General features: G+C 44.5%; 1 protein-coding gene across 3 annotated transcripts in view; it reads right to left on the reverse strand.

Annotated features, from left to right (window-relative positions):
- Positions 1–20,049, reverse strand: part of ZBTB7C (zinc finger and BTB domain containing 7C) — a 69,790-nt gene extending 49,741 nt beyond the window's left edge. The window contains exons 1-2 of one of the 3 annotated variants that reach the window (XM_069746611.1): positions 19,897–20,020; positions 102–417 (exon numbers count right to left, since the gene is read on the reverse strand). Coding sequence is in view for 1 of the 3 variants with exons in the window: in XM_069746594.1 (XP_069602695.1) it covers positions 19,897–20,039 (143 nt within the window). In the remaining 2 variants the exon portion in view is untranslated. Of the gene's footprint in view, positions 1–101; positions 418–2,669; positions 2,804–19,896 lie in introns of those variants that run through there. The other 2 variants (XM_069746619.1, XM_069746594.1) reach the window with 2 other exon arrangements.
- Positions 20,050–21,460: the final 1,411 nt, after the last annotated feature.

The raw sequence follows: 21,460 nt of genomic DNA on the forward strand, positions 1-21,460 counted from the left end.
TCTCATATTGATGACGTTTCCTATGGATAAGTTTTCAATTGAAAAGTCCTGGACTACCCTGATAAATACGCGGACAACCCATTCTTAAATATTATATTTACCCTTGTAAAATATAAGCACCGTGTACTCGCTTATCACAGCAGAGTCGTTCCAGCAGTCGGCGCCAGGTCTCTGGCCACTCACTTCACATTGATAAGCCTCGTGAACTCTGCTGACAATCAGCGATTGGCTGCAGTGCTTACACTTCCTCCAGATGTACGAGGTTCATCCGAAGTCCTTCACAGAAGAAAACTATCTTGGTAGTGCTACTTTAAGTTGGAAGAAGTTGCTTGGCTGTTTTCATCCCACTATAGAAATGCAAAGGCTGAGGTATCACACAACGGAGCTTCATTATGTTGCGTCCATGTTACATTTGTGCTGCAGAATAATGGGTGAAATTCATTAGTTTCATCTACTGTTCATTGCTGATAGCAAACTCCACATTACAGTATACCCTAATGGTCCTCTGATTAGAGTAATTCTTGATTGGACCAAAAATTATCCGTGTCCAAAAATTATCCCAGTCCCTTTAGCTGACCCACCACTTTTTTTGTTTTTTTTTCAGATTTTTTGCATCCTGTGCAAATAAAAGTGTAGCCTCCTCTTCCTTTGAGCTGGATATTACATTCATGTTGTTCCCCATGGCTGTGTGTCTACTATCCGTGTGTCAGTCATGCTCACCCCTTATCCACATGCATGTCACTTGACAAATGGTAAGGTTTTACTATGAGCGGTTAGGACTGTCTCGAATAGGGTCACCGTGACGTGGTGGGATGGCTTTTCCATTTACTAAGCAGCCTATTTTATTGTCATGCACTTTTGCTATTTGTGTGATAGGGTGTTTTGTCCACCACTATCTTTTCAAACATATGCCTAAAAAAGGCAAAATATAGCTAAGTTTTGATTAAAAGTACCCTACTGTTTTGTGTACACAGGTCCTATTGGGTCCAATGTGTCTCCATGGTTACAGACTACAAACGAGCCCTATGTACTCTGAGGCTGAAAAAAATGCATCTGTTAAAGAAGATCACTCCCATGCACAGTTATATGGCTCATGATGCTGTTTGTACAAATCCATATGCTGTGAGTTACCTCGTGAAGAGAAAGAAGGCGGCCAGAATTGTATTATTTAAAGGGATTTTCCTGAGACTTTAATATTAATGACCTATTCTTAGGATAGATCAGCAGGGAGTGAAATATCAGCACAGTCCTCAAGCAGCTGATTCCGTCAATTGAAGGAGCCACGATGTTCCACCCTCCACACGTTCTTTACCAAGGACAGCGCCACACCTATGCTAGTGGATGTGTCTGGTACTACAGCTGTCTGCAGCAGATAAAGGGGACTAAGGCTGGTTTCACATTTGCGTTTTTTTGGGTGCGTTTCTGCGGTAAAAAACGCAAAAAAATTCATGGTGAAAAAACGCATGTAAACGCGTGCAAACGCTGCGTTTTTTTGACGCATGCGTTTTTGCATGTGGTGAAAAAAACGCGGCGTTTTGACGCGTTTACATGCGTTTTTTCATGCGTTTGCGTTTTTTAAACGCATGCTGAGAAATGTGTGACCGCTGCCAATCATCAAAATAAAGTAAAAAACCCACTATAAACAGAAATAGTTAGGGTTAGGGGTAGGGTTAGGGATCATAACCCTAACCCTAAAGGGATCCTAACCCTAACCCTACCGCTAACCCTAACCCTAAGGGATCCTAACCCTAACCCTACCCCTAACCCTACCTCTAACCCTATGGGATCCTAACCCTAACCCTACCCCTAACCCTAAAGGGATTAGGGTTAGGGTTAGGGGTAGGGTTAGGGGTAGGGTTAGGATCCCTTAGGGTTAGGGTTAGGGGTAGGGCTATGGTTAGGATCCCTTAGGGTTAGGGGTAGGGTTAGGGGTAGTGTTAGGGTTAGGATCCCTTAGGGTTTAGGGTTAGGGGTAAGGTTAGGGGTAGGGTTAGGGTTAGGATCCCTTTATCACCTTTATGTTGGGGGGTGGCATATCAGTGTGTTTTCTGGTTTTTTAATAGAAAAACGCATGCGTTTTTAACGCAAAAAAACGCATGCACAAAAAAACGCATGCGTCCCCATTGACTCCAATGTATTTTTTGACCCCCAAAAAACGCATGAAAACGCATGCGTTTTTTTTTGGTCCAAAAAACGCCTCTCAAAAATACTACAAGTTGCATTTCTGAAAATGAACGCATGCAGTAAAAAAACGCATGCGTTTCAAAACGCGACCAAACGCGTACAAACAAAAACGCATGCGTTTTCAATGTTAAATATAGGGGGAAAAAACGCATGCGTTTTTTTGAAAAAAAAACGCTGCAGACAAAAACGCAAGTGTGAAACCACCCTAAGCTGCAATGTCAGCCATATCCACTAATAATGTGCAATGATTTGTCCCCATGAACCAGCTGATCAGCGGCGATGCTGAAGCCGGGAACCTACCAATCTGATATCGATAACCCATCGGATACGTAACTAATAGATCATATGTAGTAATAGCTAAAATCTTGTATAAGTTTGTGCACCCATTATCTAAAGATGAAATACTGTAACACTATGGAATATCTGATTTCTACAGGTCTGCAATTCTAACAAAAAAAAAAAAGGAATATCCACCCTGTATTTACCAGGCACCGTGGCTGTCCAGGCTGGTAACCGGCATCCGGGCTGAGATCTGGGCTCTAAATCCAGTGTCATTGTTCTGCGCCATATCTGCATCTTCCCATTATACAGGTCAGAGGCTTTTCAGGGGACGTTTTCTGTCCAGGGTCAGAGATGGCGGCGCTACGTAGGCTCCAACACTCAAAGAAAATATTGCTGCATGATATGCGGAATAAGAGAGATTGTGCTCAGGTCCTTACTGAGAACCACAAAGAGAAATCAAGTTATAAATCTGACGTATGTGTGCCATGACAAAGACAGACCCCATAGTAAAGAGATCCGCTGTGACCCCATAGCAAAGAGATCTGCAGTGACCCCATGGTAAAGAGATCTGAAGTGACCCCATGGTAAAGAGATCCGCAGTGACCCCATGGTAAAGAGATCTGCAGTGACCCCATAATAAAGAGATCCACAGTGACCCCGTAGTAAAGAGATCTGCAGTGACCCCATGGTAAAGAGATCTGCAGTGACCCCATAATAATGAGATCCACAGGGACCCCATAATAAAGAAATCGGCAGTGACCCCATAGTAAAGAGATCTGCAGTGACCCCATGGTAAAGAGATCTGCAGTGACCCCATAATAATGAGATCTGCAGTGACCCCATAATAAAGAAATCGGCAGTGACCCCATAGTAAAGAGATCTGCAGTGACCCCATAGTAAAGAGATCCGCAGTGACCCCATAGTAAAGAGATCTGCAGTGACCCCATAATAAAGAGATCTGCAGTGACCCCATAATAAAGAGATCTGCAGTGACCCCATGGTAAAGAGATCTGCAGTGACCCCATGGTAAAGAGATCTGCAGTGACCCCATAGTAAAGAGATCTGCAGTGACCCCATGGTAAAGAGATCTGCAGTGACCCCATAATAAAAGAGATCTGCAGTGACCCCATAGTAAAGAGATCTGTAGTGACCCCATAATAAAGAGATCCACAGGGACCCCATAATAAAAGAGATCTGCAGTGACCCCATAATAATACCAGCTAGTGCCCAATAATACCAGCCAGTGCCCCATAACAAAAACCAGCCAGTGCCCCATAATAATACCAGCCAGTGCCCCATAATACCAGCAAGTGCCCCAAAATAATATCAGCTAGTGCCCAATAATATCAGCTAGTGCCCAATAATAATACCAGCCAGTGCCCCATAATAATGCCAGTCAGTGCCCCATAATAATGCCAGCCAGTGCCACATAATAATACCAGCTAGTGCCCCATAAAAATATCAGCCAGTGCCCCATAATAATACCAGCCAGTGCCCCATAATAATGCCAGTCAGTGCCCCATAATAATGCCAGCCAGTGCCACATAATAATACCAGCTAGTGCCCCATAACAATATCAGCCAGTGCCCCATAATACCAGCCAGTGCCCCATAATAATACCACCCAGTGCCCCATAATAATACCATTTATAGTGCCTCAATAGTTTTCTATTCCTCTGTGCTGCTGATCATCCTCCTCATGTGGGATTTATGCCCCTACTATAGATGCCGTCTCACCCCCAATATACATTGCTTAAATAATAAAGGGAACACTTAAACAACAGAATATAACTCCAAGTAAATCAAACTTCTGTGAAATCAAACTCTCCACTTAGGAAGCAACACTGATTGACAATCAATTTCACATGCTGTTGTGAAAATGGAATAGACAACAGATGGAAATTATTGGCAATTATCAAGACACCCTCAATAAAGGAGTGGTTCTGCAGGTGGGGACCACAGACCACATCTCAGTACCAATGCTTTCTGGCTGATGTTTTGGTCACTTTTGAATGTTGGTTGTGCTTTCACACTCGTGGTAGCATGAGACGGACTCTACAACCCACACAAGTGGCTCAGGTAGTGAAGCTCATCCAGGATGGCACATCAATGCGAGCTTTGGCAAGAAGGTTTGCTGTGTCTGTCAGCGTACAGGAGGCGCTACCAGGAGACAGGCCAGTACACCAGGAGACATGGAGGGGGCCGTAGGAGGGCAACAACCCAGCAGTAGGCCCGCTACCTCAGCCTTTGTGCAAAGAGGAACAGGAGGAGCACTGCCAGAGCCCTGCAAAATTACCTCCAGCAGGCCACAAATGTGCATGTGTCTGCACAAACGGTTTGAAACTGACTCCATGAGGATGGTCTGAGGGCCCGACATCCACAGATGGGGGTTGTGCTCACAGCCCAACACCGTGCAGGATGCTTGGCATTTGCCACAGAACACCAGGATTGGCAAATTCACCACTGGCGCCCTGTGCTCTTCACAGATGAAGCAGGTTCACACTGAGCACATGTGACAGACGTGACAGACTCTGGAGACGCCATGGAGAGCGATCTGCTGCCTGCAACATTCTTCAGCATGACCGGTTTGGCAGTGGGTCAGTAATGGTGTGGGGTGGCATTTCTTTGGAGGGCCGCACAGCCCTTCATGTGCTCGCCAGAGGTAGCCTGACTGCCATTAGGTACCGAGATGAGATCCTCAGACCCCTTGTGAGACCATATGCTGGTGCGGTTCGCTCTGGGTTCCTCCTAATGCAGGACAATGCCAGACCTCATGTGGCTGGAGTGTCAGCAGTTCCTGCAAGATGAAGGCATTGAAGCTATGGACTGGCCCGCCCGTTCCCCAGACCTGAATCCGATTGAATACATCTAGGACATCATGTCTGGCACCATCCAACAAGGTCACGTTGCACCACAGACTGTCCAGGAGTTGGCGGATGCTTTAGTCCAGGTCTAGGAGGAGATCCCACAGGAGACCATCAGCCGCCTCATCAGGAGCATGCCCAGGCAGTGTAGGGAGATCATACAGGCACGTGGAGGCCACACACACTACTGAGCATCATTTCTTTGTCTTGAGGCATTTCCACTGAAGTTGGATCAGCCTGTAATTTGATTTTCCACTTTGATTTTGAGTATCGTTCCAAATCCAGGCCTCCGTTGGTTAATAAATTTGATTTTCATTGATGATTTTTGTGTGATTTTGTTTTCAGCACATTCAACTTTGTACAGGAAAAAAGTATTCAATGAGAATATTTCATTCATTCAGATCTAGGATGTGTTATTTGAGTGTTCCCTTTATTTTTTGAGCAGTGTATATTACAAGTGTGACTAGAGCCAGAGATTGCAGCGGAGTCCACACCTGAATGTCATATTACAGCGCAGACGGTCGGATTATTGTGGAGGAGCCGTGCAGGAATCCCACTCTCCTCCCTCTATTCATATTTGATTTTCTCTGCCAAAAATAAATGAAAAAATAAAAGCCAATCTGACTGTGCGAACCTGTGGTGTAATCCAGCCAAGCCCCCATGTACAGCCAGACACCTGTGTAATCAGCCTGCACAATGCTGGGATATCTCCCTGCTGGAAACGCTCCACTATTCAACCTACGGCTGAGTGGCTTATGGGCTGCAACCTGACACTGAGCTGCCCCATGTGATGTATAAGAAAAGAACATAACCCTCTAAATGTGAGATCCAAAGGGGTGAGAACAATGAGACGCAGAGATTCAAAATTATTTTGGAAATTGGGGTTACATTAAAAATGTTGAACCGTTTGGCTTTTTCGTATATGCAATTTCACTGCATATTTAACTTTGATGTGATCTGTGCTCATAAATCAGCTGAAAGTAGCTCAGAAGAAAACCCCAGAATAAAAAGAGTTATAAACTCACCCACCATTCCATTTGTGTGCGCTCACTGATGGATTCTCAGTTAACTCCTTCTGTAGCCAGCAATAGACAGTGCAGCAGAGAGGCTGTAGAAAGTAATAGGTGCACTATGGCGCTATAGAAATGGCTCAGGGCGCATCAGGACGCAGTACAGTGACTTGAAAAAGTATTCATTCCCTGTGAACTTTTTCACATTTTGTCACGTTACACCCACAAATGTAAATGCTTTTTATTGGGATTTTTTTAATGTAATGTAGCAGCATAAAGTAGCAAGTATTTGTGAAGTGTAAAGGAAATATGTGATTTTCTAATTATTTTAAAAATATAAATCTGAAAATTGTGTCAAGGATTTGTATTTGCTGCAAATGCACACAAAAAACCCCGCACCATGGCAGCAAACTGTGAAAACAGCCAAAGATACATTTTTTACAGGCTGAACGAGGAGTTGTGGTCTATTGGAATGGGATGTGGTCTGTCGGGATGGGGTGTGGTCTGTTGAAATCGGGTGTGGTCTATTGAAATCAGGTGTGGTCTGTCTGAACGGGGTGTGGTCTGTTGGAATGGGATGTGGTCTGTCAGAATGGGGTGTGGTCTGTCAGAATGGGTGTGGTCTGTCAGAATGGGGTGTGGTCTGTCAGAATGGGATGTGGTCTGTCGGGATGGGGTGTGGTCTGTTGAAATCGGGTGTGGTCTATTGAAATCAGGTGTGGTCTGTCTGAACGGGGTGTGGTCTGTTGGAATGGGATGTGGTCTGTCAGAATGGGGTGTGGTCTGTCAGAATGGGTGTGGTCTGTCAGAATGGGGTGTGGTCTGTCAGAATGGGATGTGGTCTGTCGGAATAGGGTGTGGTCTGTCAGAATGGGATGTGGTCTGTCAGAATGGGATGTGGTCTGTCAGAATGGGGTGTGGTCTGTCAGAATGGGGTGTGGTCTGTCAGAATGGGATGTGGTCTGTCAGAATGGGGTGTGGTCTGTCAGACTGGGATGTGGTCTGTCGGGATGGGATGTGGTCTGTTGAAATCAGGTGTGGTCTGTTGAAATGGGATGTGGTCTGTCAGAACGGGGTGTGGTCTGTCGGAATGGGATGTTGTCTGTCAGAATGGGGTGTGGTCTGTTGGAATGGGATGTGGTCTGTCAGACTGGGATGTGGTCTGTCGGGATGGGATGTGGTCTGTTGAAATCAGGTGTGGTCTGTTGAAATGGGATGTGGTCTGTCAGAACGGGGTGTGGTCTGTCGGAATGGGATGTGGTCTGTCAGAATGGGGTGTGGTCTGTCAGAATGGGATGTGGTCTGTCAGAATGGGGTGTGTTCTGTCGTAATGGGATGTGGTCTGTCAGACTGGGATGTGGTCTGTCGGGATGGGATGTGGTCTGTTGAAATCAGGTGTGGTCTGTTGAAATGGGATGTGGTCTGTCAGAACGGGGTGTGGTCTGTCGGAATGGGATGTGGTCTGTCAGAATGGGGTGTGGTCTGTTGGAATGGGATGTGGTCTGTCAGAATGGGGTGTGGTCTGTTGGAATGGGATGCGGTCTGTCAGAATGGGGTGTGGTCTGTCTGAATGGGGTGTGGTCTGTCAGAATGGAGTGTGGTCTGTCAGAATGCGGTGTGGTTTATGGGAATAGAGTGTGATTTATCAGAGTGGGATGTGGGCTATGGGACTGGAGTGTGGTCTATCGCAGTGGGGTGTGATCCATTGGAATAGGGGTGTGGTCTATCATAATGGAGTATGGTCTACTGAAACAGGGGTGTGGTCTATCGGAATGGGGGTGTGATCAATCGGAATAGGGTGTGGTTTGATAGGAAATGGGGAGTAGTCTAAATTGTGATCAGATTGAGATAAAATTTGGCGCAACTTATACGACCAACTAGTATGTGGGGCCAATTGAAACTAGATAGTCTAAAAATGCACCGCAACCAGTATGGACCATTATGATAAATCTAGTGAATTTTAAGGCTGGATTCATATTCGTATTTGATGCAGATTTTATCTGGGGAGTAACATAAAATCCGCAGCATTTCACATTTTGCATTTTTTGCTGCAAAATTTACTAGACATTCGCTTTTGTCACATTTTTTTAAAAACCCACAGCATTTAAGCATTTTTGTTTCAGGAGTGTACAGTTTTGGAGTAGATTTTACCCAATAATTTTACCAGTTTAAACTTCTATCCTGGAATTTGGACAACAAAAAATGCACATAATAAAGTGAGAAAATTCAGCTGAAGTATTGATGTGGATTCCAATTTAGAAATCTGCTCGTAAAATGTGCACACATACACAACGTGTGAACCCAGCCTTGTAGTATGGTCACACGTGGCTTTTTTTTATGCATTCTTTTCTGCATGAAAAAAACACAGTGGAAATTAAGTGCATTTTTTGTGCATTTTTTTTGGTACTAAAAGGCAGACAGATTTGCAAAATTGGTCCCAGTATGTGTGCCTGTATAAGTTCAGTATATTTTCATTTGTGTTTATTTGTGTATATGCAAATGTATCTGTCCATATCCTTGTGAGTTGAGGCATGTTTGTGTGTATTTTTTTTTTCACATACCGTATTTTGTATTTGTTTTTTTGCTTTTTGCTAACCCTAAGCTATAACATTGAATTCTGCTGCTGTGGTCATAGCTAAAGGGAGCCCCAAAGCAAAATGTGCTGTACAATCTCCCGAGTGCTTGTTAGTTGTTACCGTCGTGGATGAAATATCACATTTATATAGTTTTTTGGATACAAAAATTACTTAAATGTTCTTATACGTTGACACATGTTAATGCCGACCTCTCTTTCTTAGCAGTTAATAGCACCTAGTTACTGTCTACGCCAGGATAAGCGGTGCCAGGACAGAAATCACCTGGATGGCAATCTACATGGGTGGGGTCCCTTCTCCCACACATTGGCAGAGAAGGAGAGCAAACGAGTGGGGTGTGAAGAGAGGAGAGGAGGGCAGAGACAGACCTGCTGAGAGCGAGACTGTGCACATTGCTGGAGAAGGGGCAGGCAGTCATATAATGCTGCCACATGGACGTAGGGAAATGACTCTCATCAGATGTAGACGAACTGGATGAAGTACAATCCTAAACTCCAAGGCAAAAGACAGTAAAAACACTAAATATATTAAGGCCAAAAGCTTCTCTATGACAATTAGGGCCCTTGCATATTGTAAAGATAGGGTGACATGTTCAGTTCATACAGGTCTATATCATGACTGACCCATAGACTCTCCATGTGCCAATGAATGGTGCAGCCATAAGGCACCTTACTGCTCCCCATAGGCAATGCTGAAGGATTCTGTATGATTGCATGTCTCACGCAGTACTGTATACACCTATATGTCACTCACCTAGCCTGACTCCTACACTAGGTTGTTCTGGCCAGCTTTCTCTGGCAATCCGGGCACTCCTATGTTGTCGCACTGTTAAAGTCACCGAGTATTCAGGTTGAAAATGGCCACACCACTGTCAAGGACTGGATCTTCTTTAACCTTTTGACATCCCTAGCTCTAAATAACGTTGGATACTTTGCAGTGGACTCTGTGACAAACCCAGCTCTGTAATAACACTGAATATTTTGCATTGGACTCTGTGACAAACCCAGCTCTACTATGATACTGAATAATTTGCATTTAGGCTCTGTGACAAGCCAAGTTATACTATACAACTGGATACTTTCCTTTGGAGTCTCTGACAAACCCAGTTCCACTATACCGCTGCATACTTTGCAATGGACTCTGTAACAAACCCAGCTATACTATACCACTGTATGCTTTGCATTAGACTCTGCCAAACCGACTTCTACTGTACCGCTGGATACTTTCCATTGGACTCTGACAAACCCAGATCTGTTATAACACTGAATATTTTGCATTTGACTCAGTGACAAACACAGCTACACTATACCACTGTATGCTTTGCATTGGACTCTATGACAAACCCAGATCTACCATAAAGCTGAATCCTTTGCATTGGATTCTGTGACAAACCAGCTGTACTAAACTACTGGATACTGTGCACTGGACTCTGTGACAACCCCAGCTCTACTATACCACTGGACTCTGTGACAAACCCAGCTCTACTACACCACTGGATGCTTTTCATTGGACTCTGTGACAAACCCAGCTTTGATATACTGCTGGTTAGCTTCCCTACATCACTATGCTAGTTCTACATTGGACTCTGTCACAGAGTCTCTGGTGGGCCCAGGCACTGACACCTGCTGGCATATTGGCCCGCAGCTGCCTAGGGCCCTCACTGCTCCAGGGGCCCCCCAGCCAATGGAGTGTCGATAATAGCGGCACACCCAGCTGCTATGGGGCCCTTCAGTCAAGGGGGCCCTCCTGGTGCCAGAGAACAGCAGATGGACAGGAGCCTATGCCCGCTGCTAAAGAGAAATGAATATTCACGCTTCCCCACGCCCCCATGGGCGTGGAGAGGCATGAATACCATTTCACTTTAATGGCGGGCAGCATTAGCCGCAGGCTGAGGCTAACACTGCCCGCCACTGCTGCTGAATGGGGGGCCCCAGAGGTGGGCCCCTAAAGGGCGGCAATCATTGATTGCGATCCCTGCAGCTTGGGACCAGAGCGGAGCTGCAGGGATCCATGCCGTCCTCTTTCCTGCCCGGCACTTCCTGTCTGACTCAGCGCGGCTGGATCATGTCATCATTCAGCACGGCTGTTTCAGAGAGAAAGTTGCGGGGGTGTGTGTCAGTGTGTGTGCGTGTGTGTGTGTGGCTGTGTGTGTGTCTCCGCCTGCCTGTGCGTGTGTCTCTGCCTACGTGAGTGCAGCTGTGTGTGTGGGGGAGGCAGTTCTGATGATGGTGCTGGAGGCAATGATGATGGTTGGGGGGCAATGATGATGGTGCTGGAGGCAATGATGATGGTGGGGGGGGGCAATGATGATGGTGCTGGAGGCAATGATGATGCTGGAGGCAATGATGATGGTGGGGGCAATAATGATGGTGCTGGAGGCAATGATGATGGTGGTGGGGGCAATGATGATGGTGGTGGGGGCAATGATGATGATGGTGCTGGAGGCAATGATGATGGTGGTGGGGGCAATGATGATGGTGCTGGAGGCAATGACGGTGGTGGGGGCAATGATGATGGTGCTGGAGGCAATGATGATGGTGGTGGGGGCAATGATGATGGTGGTGGGGGCAATGATGATGGTGGTGGGGGCAATGATGATGATGGTGCTGGAAGCAATGATGGTGGTGGTGGGGGCAATGATGATGGTGGTGGGGCAATGATGATGATGGTGCTGGAGGCAATGATGATGGTGGTGGGGGCTATGATGATGGTGCTGGAGGCAATGATGGTGCTGGAGGCAATGATGATGGTTGTGGGGGCAATGATGATGGTGGTGGGGGCAATGATGATGATGGTGCTGGAGGCAATGATGATGGTGGTGGGAGCAATGATGATGGTGGTGGGGGAAGCAATGATAATGATGGTGGGGGCAATGATGATGATGGTGGTGGGGGAAACAATGATGATGATGGTGCTGGAGGCAATGATGATGGTGGTGGGGGAGGCAATGATGATGATGGTGGTGGGGAGGCAATGATTATGGTGGTGGTGGGGGAGGCAGTGATGATGATGGTGGTGGGGGAGGCAATGATGATGGTGGTGGGGAAGAAAGCAATGATGGTTGTGGTGTAAAGGACAAAGGTGGTAGTGGTGGAAAGGACAATGGTGGTGGGGGAGGAGGCAATAGTGGAGGTGGTAATGAGTACAATGGTGGAGGGGGAGAACAATGATGATGGTGGAGGGTGCTGCATTATACCCTTTCAGGGGGACTGCATTATACCCTATGAGGGGGCTACATTATAATTCTGTGGGGGCTGCATTATTCTCTGAGGGGGCTACATCATACTATATGAGGGGAGCTGCATTATGCCCTATGAGGGGTGACAGTATATTCTCTAGGGGGCTGTCTTATGAGGGGTTGGCATTATACTCTGAGGGGGCTACATTACATTCTGTGGAGGGGCTGCATTATATTATATGTGGGGGCTGCATTATTCTCTCAGGTGGTTACATCATACTATATGAGGGGAGCTGCATTATGCCCTATGAGGGAGCTACAGTATATTCTATGGGGGGCTGCCTTATGAGGGGGTTGCATTATACTCTGAGGGGCTACATTATATTCTGTGAAGGGGCTGCATTATGCCATATGAGGGAGCTACATTATATTCTATGGGGGGGGCTGCATTATATCTTATGAGGGGGTTGCATTATATTTTGTGGGGTGCTGTATTATACCATATGGGGGGGGCTGCATTATATTCCACGAGGGAGGCTATATTATATTCTATGAGGGAGCTGCAATATATTCTATGGGGGGCTGCATGATATTCTGTGGGAGGCTACATTATATTCTATGAGGGGCGCTACTTTATATTCTATGAGGGGCTACCCCAACCCCTGCTACATAATTAAGATGTGTACTACCTTATATTATTCCCTGATATTAGCGTGTTTTACTAAACAATTGGTGGTCTTGAATTTATTTCTATGTAGCTACATGGTGGGCCTCAAGAATGATTTTCTCTGGTGGGCCCAAGGTGCTCCAGGCCGACGCTAAGACTCTGTGACAAATCCAGCTCTGTTACACTGAAACTCACAGCAAAGATGACTCTGCATCTCCAGTTGCCATTTCCCCCCCATCATTGTCCTCGATGGTCCGCTCAAGGGCACCAATGCCACGTGTCTGTGCTGCATTAGAACTGCTCCCTGACAAAGGGCTTTAAGGATCCACCTCAGCAGGTGAGACCTAATATAATAGTAGTCTCCAGCCAATTGCATAGATGCTAACATAAAAAAGACTAATAAGTCTGGAGGAAGGGGAGACCGGGATGTGACTATGTATATGAATGCATGTGTGTGACTGGGTGCCGGGTTGACCAAACATGACAGCTTAAAAAAATTTAAAATGGAGAACACAGTCTAAAAAGTGCTAGTCCGAAGTGCAGCTCTGAAGCACAAACTGCTGCTCTAATGAGTGAAATACCGTGTATAGAAGTGAAGCAATGAGTATATATTTTATATTGGAGCGGACGGCTGTCTTCAGATAACTCGTAAGTGACATGTTGCTGTTCTGCTGCAGCAGATATAGTGTTAACAAGACATTAGCTAATGTTGTCCTCCCCCGGAGCAGAGGAAAGGCGCAGCCTGTCTATTTTATGTGGTTGACATTACTGAACTTGAGAACCGAACAGCAGCTGGCTGAATGGGATCCAGCAGAAGCCTTGCCCTGCTGGATCTGTGCTCAGCACTATGGACCATGGGGTCGGTCCTTCCTGGTCACTGCCCTATAGATAACAGCATCTGACTGATGGGGCACCCACTGGTGACTTATATTAAGTGTGCCAGTCCTTATTTACCCTACTTATCACAGGCTGGGGCCCCTCAGCCTCATTCCAAATCCTCCCACCTCTGGGGAAACCTCTGCAGAGGATGAAGTTTCTTCTCTTTCCATCTCGCCGGAAACCAACAACTGGTCAAATTGGATTCAAGTTGAGCCCAATTCCACCAAAATACCATAATCCTCCCCGCACACCCCTCCTCTGAAAGACCTAATCAAGTAACAAACATTTATGTGACTCCGTGATTTATCCCAATTACAATGAGTTAAATATAAAAAGCCATAAAATGACCTCTAACCTGCTTGCTGATGGTTTCCATCAAATACATCATAGTAAGCCCTTTTCCTTCCTATTAGTAGTTTGCGTTTAGCTCCATACTAAGGCCTCATTCACCTGTGATAGTCTATGGGGCCATTCACATGTCCTTGATTTTTTTTTTGCTGACCGAGGAAAATCGAGGCGACGTTCAATTTTGATCAGAGTCTGTGAAAAAAAAATCGGACATTGGATGACATCTAAGAGCCGTCCGATTTTCATGGTCTGTTACATGGGAAGAAAACTGATGTCATTCGGATCTGATCACAATAATCGGTTCGTTTATTTCGTACGTGAGAAAAATTAACGTGTGAATGGCGCCGTACGGCTGGAATTAAGTTTTCTTATGGTTCATCTTAATCTATTACACTTCAGCCTGGAAATGTTACTCCTCCTGTACTGCCACGTCCTACTGGAGAGATTTTTGTGTGCAACATTATAATAAAAGTTAATATAGGAACTTGCTGGGGACCCAAATCTTTTGATGAGCTCAAAATAAAAATTATAAACTTTGGCGTGAAATGCATTAAAAACAGGTGCGCGAACGATAAGTTGCATATATATATATATAAATCTACTATATAAAGCTGAATGTGTGTATGTGTGTGTATGTCCGGGATTGGCATCTGCACCGTCGCAGCTACAGCCACAAAATTTTGCACAGTCACACGTCTGGACCCTGAGAGCGTCATAGGCTATGTTGTGAGGCGAAATTTTAACCCCGCGCGTTCCAATTCATTAAACAATTTTGCCCCTATCTACATAATGGGGAAAAAAGTGAATGGAAAAGTGTTGGAAGCGTCGCAGCTACAGCAACAAAATTTTGCACAGTCACACGTCTGGACCCTGAGAGCGTCATAGGCTACGTTGTGAGGTGAAATTTTAAGCCCGCGCTTTCCAATTCACCGAACAATTTTGCCCCTATCTACATAATGGGGAAAAAAGTGAAAGGAAAAGTGTTGGAGGCGTCGCAGCTACAGAAACAAAATTTTGCACAGTCACACGTCTGGACCCCGAGAGCGTCATAGGCTACATTGTGAGGTGAAATTTTAACCCTGCGTGTTCCAATTCACCAAACTATTTTTCCCCTATCTACATAATGGGGAAAAGTGAAAGGAAAAGTGTTGGAGGCAAATTGACAGCTGCCAGATGTGAACAAGGGGGACTTAAAGAGTGAGAGCGATGGCGCCAATGAGTATATACCGTACAGTTGCTAAGGTGGGGCCCCGACATGAGATACTCACCACACATGGGGATATGAACACACACACAAAATGCGCCACACACTACCACATGCTTGAACACATATTACCCTCAGCACACATTTCACCACACATACACCAACCTTGCCACATAAAAGTCGAAACACAAAAGTCGCCGCTCAAAACTCGCCACGCGCAAAACTCGCCACATGCAAAAACTAGGCTCACGCAAAACTCGCCACAAGTGCAAAACTCACCTCATGGAAAACTCGCCACACGCAAAACTTGCACACGCGGAAAAATTGCCACATGCACAAAATTTGCAACACATGCAAAAGTTGCCTCATACAAAACTTGCACATACTCAAAAGGCACCAGACATAAAACTCACCACGCGCAAAACTCGCCATGCGCAAAACTTGCTGCACACAACTTGCTACACTAACGTGTCACATGCAACTCGACACACAAAAAGTTGCTACACGCATGTTGCCACACAAAACTCATCTCACAAAAGTCGCTACATGCATGTCGCCACACACAACTCAACACACACAACTTGACAAACGAAACTCGCCCTAAAACACACACAAGTCTGGTATTAGCCTTCAAAAATAAAAATCTGATTAATAAGCAGACAAACTACAAGAGCAACAAATGTACCATATAGGAAATACGGCAGCTGTCGGTCACATGACCTGTCTATTATGTGTATGTGTGAGCTAATATATACTGCCAGGGGGAGGGCTTCCTGTTGGCTGGGGATCAGGCTGCCAATTTATCTTACAAATACTGAGGTAAAAATACTGAGCAAATAATGTGTGAACGAGGTCTAATACAGGAGATCACACAGGTATATACTATATACAGGGGAGATGACACACAGATATATACTATATACAGGAGAGATAACACATAGGTATATACTATATAGAGGAGGAGATGACATACAGGTACATACTATATACAGGAGGAGATGACATACAGGTATATACTATATACAGGAGGAGATGACACACAGGTATATACTATATACAGGAGCAGATTACCTACAGGTATATACTATATACAGGAGGAGATGACATACAGGTATATGCTATATATAGAAGATGACATACAGGTATATACTATATACAGGAGGAGATGACACACAGATATATACTATATACAGGGGAGATGACACACAGGTATATACTATATACAGGAGGAGATGACATACAGGTATATACTATATATAGAAGGAGATGACATACAGGTATATACTATATACAGGGGAGATGACACACAGCAGGTATATACTATATACAGGGGAGATGACATACAGGTATATACTATATATAGGAGATGACATACAGGTGTATACTATATATAAGGGAGATGACAAACATGTATATACTGAGGTGAAAATGAGAGGTGTGAGGTGAAAATGAAAAGGTGTGAGTGCAAAATGAGAGGAGTGAGGGAAAATAGTGTAGTGATCGGAAAATGACAGATGTGAGGTCGAAATGACAAGTGTTAGGGGGGAATGAGAGGAGTGAGGGGGAAAATAAGAGGAGTGAGGGGGAAAATGAGAGATGTGAGGGGGAAAATGAGAGGCGTGATGGGAAAATAAGAGAAGTGAGGTGCTATAACTAACCACAGATATTTACTATGCCCAGGCAACGCCGGGCTCTTCAGCTAGTATATATATATATATCTTGAAAAAAGTTCTATGAACGTAAACGTTGCCACCTGGGCTGAATAAAGTCCACATTTTTTTTGCATCTTTACTGGAGTGCTGCCTTTTATATATACAGGGTGGTCCAATAGTAGGTGGACATTATGTGCAATAGGGTTATGAAGGGGGAGATTTATCAAACATGGTGTAAAGTGAAACTGACTCAGTTGCCCTTAGCAACCAATAAGATTCCACTTTTCACTCCTTACAGACTCTTTGGAAAATGAAAGGTGGAATCTGATTGGTTGCTAAGGGCAACTGTGTCAGTTTCACTTTACACCAGGCCTGATAAATCTCCCCCTTCATAACCCTATTACACATACTGTCCACCTACTTTTGGACCACCCTGTATATATACATATACATATATATTTATATATAGACTAGATTGTGACCCGATTCTAACGCATCGGGTATTCTAGAATATGCATGTCCACGTAGTATATGGACAATGATAATTCCAGAATTCGCAGCAGACTGTGCCCGTCGCTGATTGGTCGAGGCAACCTTTATGACATCATTGTCACCATGGCAACCATTATGACATCTACGTCGATCTACGTCGATCTGTGCCCGTCGCTGAATCAGAAACGTGGGATTTCTACGTCCTTTATGACATCATCGTCGCTGTGCCGGTCGCTGATTGGTCGAGGTCTGGCGGCCTCGACCAATCAGAGATGCGGGATTTCCAGGACAGACAGACAGAAAGACAGAAAGACAGACAGACAGACGGAAAATCCCTTAGACAAATATATATATAGATTCCTGCTTCTTATTTTTCAATAATTCCATTTTGTCAGACCTTGTAAAGTTTTTTTGGGGGTATTTATAATTCATTGATGGAATTTTAGAAACTTGTACAAATAAGTAAATGAATTAAAAAAAAAACAGCAATTTAAATTCTGATAATAAATCAATGTTAATAATTGCGGCGTATCCGTAAAAAAAAAAAATAATAACTATGGTGTCCACATGACGTTTTTTAAATGCACCCATTGAATTTAATAGGTGAGCCTGATCACCAAAAAAACAACAAAATAAATGGATCAGACTATTTCATGCTGGACCATTGGATCACAAGTAAAAATGTTAATGTGAACCAAAACAGATTGCTGCGCTGTCCTTATGTTATCCATTTTGCAGGCTCATCTGATCATATAATTTACTTACTTATTTTTATGTTATTTTTGCACCATGTAGTATAAATAATCAAAATATTTTTAGATTTACATTTTTTTCAAAATATTATTTTTAATTGTATATATATATATATATATATATATATATATATATATATATTAAAATTTTGAGGGTAAAACCTCATTATTTACGGGACCCTTCCAGCTTATAACACTCCTTTGCCTGTGTGATCTCCACTATATACTTATACCACACGATCACCATACACTGTGCTGACTGCCTCCAGCCTGCTTGTTGATGGTTTCTAATTAACAACAGGAAGTATTACAAGATATAAAGCAGCAGAAAAACCTATTAGTCTTCCAAAAGTATAATAAATAAAAAAAAAAATACAAAATCAATAGTACAAAAAAAATTAAAATAAATAAATAAAATTGCCTGTGTATTCCCCGGAGGGCACGTACATACGGTACATATAAAATATTTGCTACATATGTGGAAGTAGAATAAAAGTAAAACTTTAAAACCAAAGATATAAATGAAATGAATGAATAAAAGAGACCGGACAGGTTCTGAACCATCAGATTTTCCTTATTATTGGACAGTCATTGAAAAGTCTATCTTCCTTCTAAGGTTGCAGCTTATTGGTGACCTGGAGTCACCTCTGGTTCCAAGTAAAAAAAACTGCAGCGTTGACATAACTCAGACTGTACATTGTTTCCCGATGGGAGAGATTGGTGGAAACAACCTTGCAAAAATTGAAAAAAAAAAATAAAAAAAATAAAATAATCTGCAGATATTACTTTTTTTTAAAAGGGATATTCCCAGTTATTATACAATGGTGTAAATACGCTCAGTTATGGGGTAAATTCTCCTTCATCATTTTTGCTGTCAAAGTGGCACTGCCGTACAGGGAGCTGCTCCGTTCACATACATAGGGCTGTGTTGCTGTTCCCTACACTGCAGATAGATGGCAGTGCTGCTGTGGAGGGGAAAAAAATGCTGCTGCCCCTGTTCTTTTGCAAGGTCCTGACAGTCAGACCCCTTCTGATCAGTAAGCAAAATACCATTATGTTTAATGTTGGGGGATCTCATTTAATCAGAATTCTGGATTATCAGATTATCTTCACGCTGGATTAAAGGAATTTTATTCAATTTTTTAAAAATTTATTATGATGCATTACTATTGCGGTAATTATTCCGGGTAAAGGAACAGTGTATGGGCCATTTGCAGGCTGGCAGCTCATCATATAGCCCTTTATATGTCTCCAAAGGGGCTGCTTGCTGCGTTGGAGGTGGATGTGGCCCCTCTTATCTCTTGGGCCCCCTATTATATACTGACTTATAACTCGTAGGCATCATCCTTTTAGTGCAGCGGTCTCTAAAATAAGGCTCTCCAGGTGTTTTATTCCCAACCTGCAGCCGTTAGGACATGCTGGGAGTTGTAGTTCTCCAACACCTCAAAGCGCCACATGCTGCAGATCACTGCCATGAAGTAAAAAATGATATTAACAATATATAATGCAACTGTAAAGCCGCATCTGCACACACAACTACACCCCCCCTACCAACCCCCCCCCCCCCCCCCCCCGAAAAAAAAAAAATTATCCAAACCACATCTCACAGCTATTTCCACTGCACAGGATCCTAATCCCCTTTTTAGCCGGTCATATATATATATTTTTTCTCTTTTTATATCACATTGCAACGTATCCAGCAGGGCCCTCTCCGAAAATAATCCAGATCCCGTCTGTCTCCTTTAACACAGTATAAACGTCCGGGGTTTTATAAGAAATCATGTCACTGACCTTTTTTCGTTGTGTCCGTCGGAGCAGGCTGCTATTATAGAACTGCTGGTTTGTTCCAAAAGTGGGAAGAAAAAAAAAAAAAAAAGAAGAAGAAGAATATCAGTAGTGGTGGTGGTGGGGGGGTGTGGACTGGAAATTGTCATTGATTTGTATGAAGAGAGCACTGCTTCCCTAGGAGTGGTTACATGAATGTACTCCCACCACTCCCTCGTAACCAAAAGTATTTGGCGTGGAGCCCTTCCCGTCCACCTGTACAATTAAGCTCTCGGCTCTGTGTGGGACTGTGCACGGTGCCATCTTTCATCAGCGCCACTCCTGGGCGAGATTTGTTAGTCTGAATTACAGTATATCTACTACGGACAGAATGCAGTAAAGGAGAAGAGAATAATCGGCAAAGTTTTGTAACATGAAGCTTCTGGACCCCAATGCAAAATGTGTAATAGGGTCCCGCATCTACCATGTCCCCCACTAAGGGCTCCATTTTTTCGAATGAGTTCTATCTGTGGTTTTCACGGATAGCAGTCGTACCTGTGATATTATATGGGGCTGTCCAAAATAACATGTTACCCAGGGGGTAAATAGACCCTATATAAGGCCGGTTTCACACGTCAGTGGTTCCGGTACGTGAGGTGACAGATGTCATTGATTTTTTGCGGACCGTGTCTCCGTGTGCCAAACACGGAGATATGTCAGTGTTCGTGGGAGCGCACGTATTACACGGACCCATTAAAGTCAATGGGTCCGTGTAAAACACGTACCGCACACGGACGTTGTCCGTGTGCAGTCCGTGTGCCATGCAGGAGACAGCGCTACATTAAGCGCTGTCCCCCCCACTGGTGCTGAAGCCGCGATTCATATCTTCCCTGCAGCAGCGTTTGCTGTAGAGAAGATATGAATAATTGTGTTTAAAATAAAGATCTATGTGCCCCCCGCCCTTCCACCCCCTGTGCGCCCCCCCCGCTGTTCAGAAAATACTCACCCGGCTCCCTCGCTGGCGCTGCTTCCTGTTCTGGCCGCATCTTCTACTGTATCAGCGGTCACGTGGTACCGCCGATTACAGTCATGAATATGCGGCTCCACCTCCCATAGGGGTGGAGCCGCATATTCATTACTGTAAATGAGCGGCCCCACGTGACCGAATACAGGAGAACTATTTTCAGAACAGCGGGGGGGGGGGGGGGGGGGGGACCTCCAGCAGCTTGGATTGTGGCCTCTCCACTCTTCCTCCAGACTCTGGGACCTTGATTTACAAATGAAATACAAAATGTACTTTCATCTGAAAACAACACCTTGGACCACTGAGTAACAGTCCAGTTCTTTTTCTCTTTGGTCCAGGTAAGACGCTTCTGGTGTTGTCTATTGGTCATGAGTGGCCTGACACAAGGAATGTGACACTTGTAGCCCATGTCCTGGATACGTCTGTGTGTGGTGGCTCGTGAAGCAAAGACTCCAGCAGCAGTCCACTCCTTGTGAATCTCCCACAAATTTTGGGTCTTTTCTTAACAATCCTTTCAAGGCTGCAGTTATCCCATTTGCTTGTGCCCCTTTTTCTACCACACTTTTT

This window comes from Ranitomeya imitator, chromosome 1, assembly GCF_032444005.1.
Source record: "Ranitomeya imitator isolate aRanImi1 chromosome 1, aRanImi1.pri, whole genome shotgun sequence".
In the NCBI taxonomy this organism is placed as follows: domain Eukaryota; kingdom Metazoa; phylum Chordata; class Amphibia; order Anura; family Dendrobatidae; genus Ranitomeya; species Ranitomeya imitator.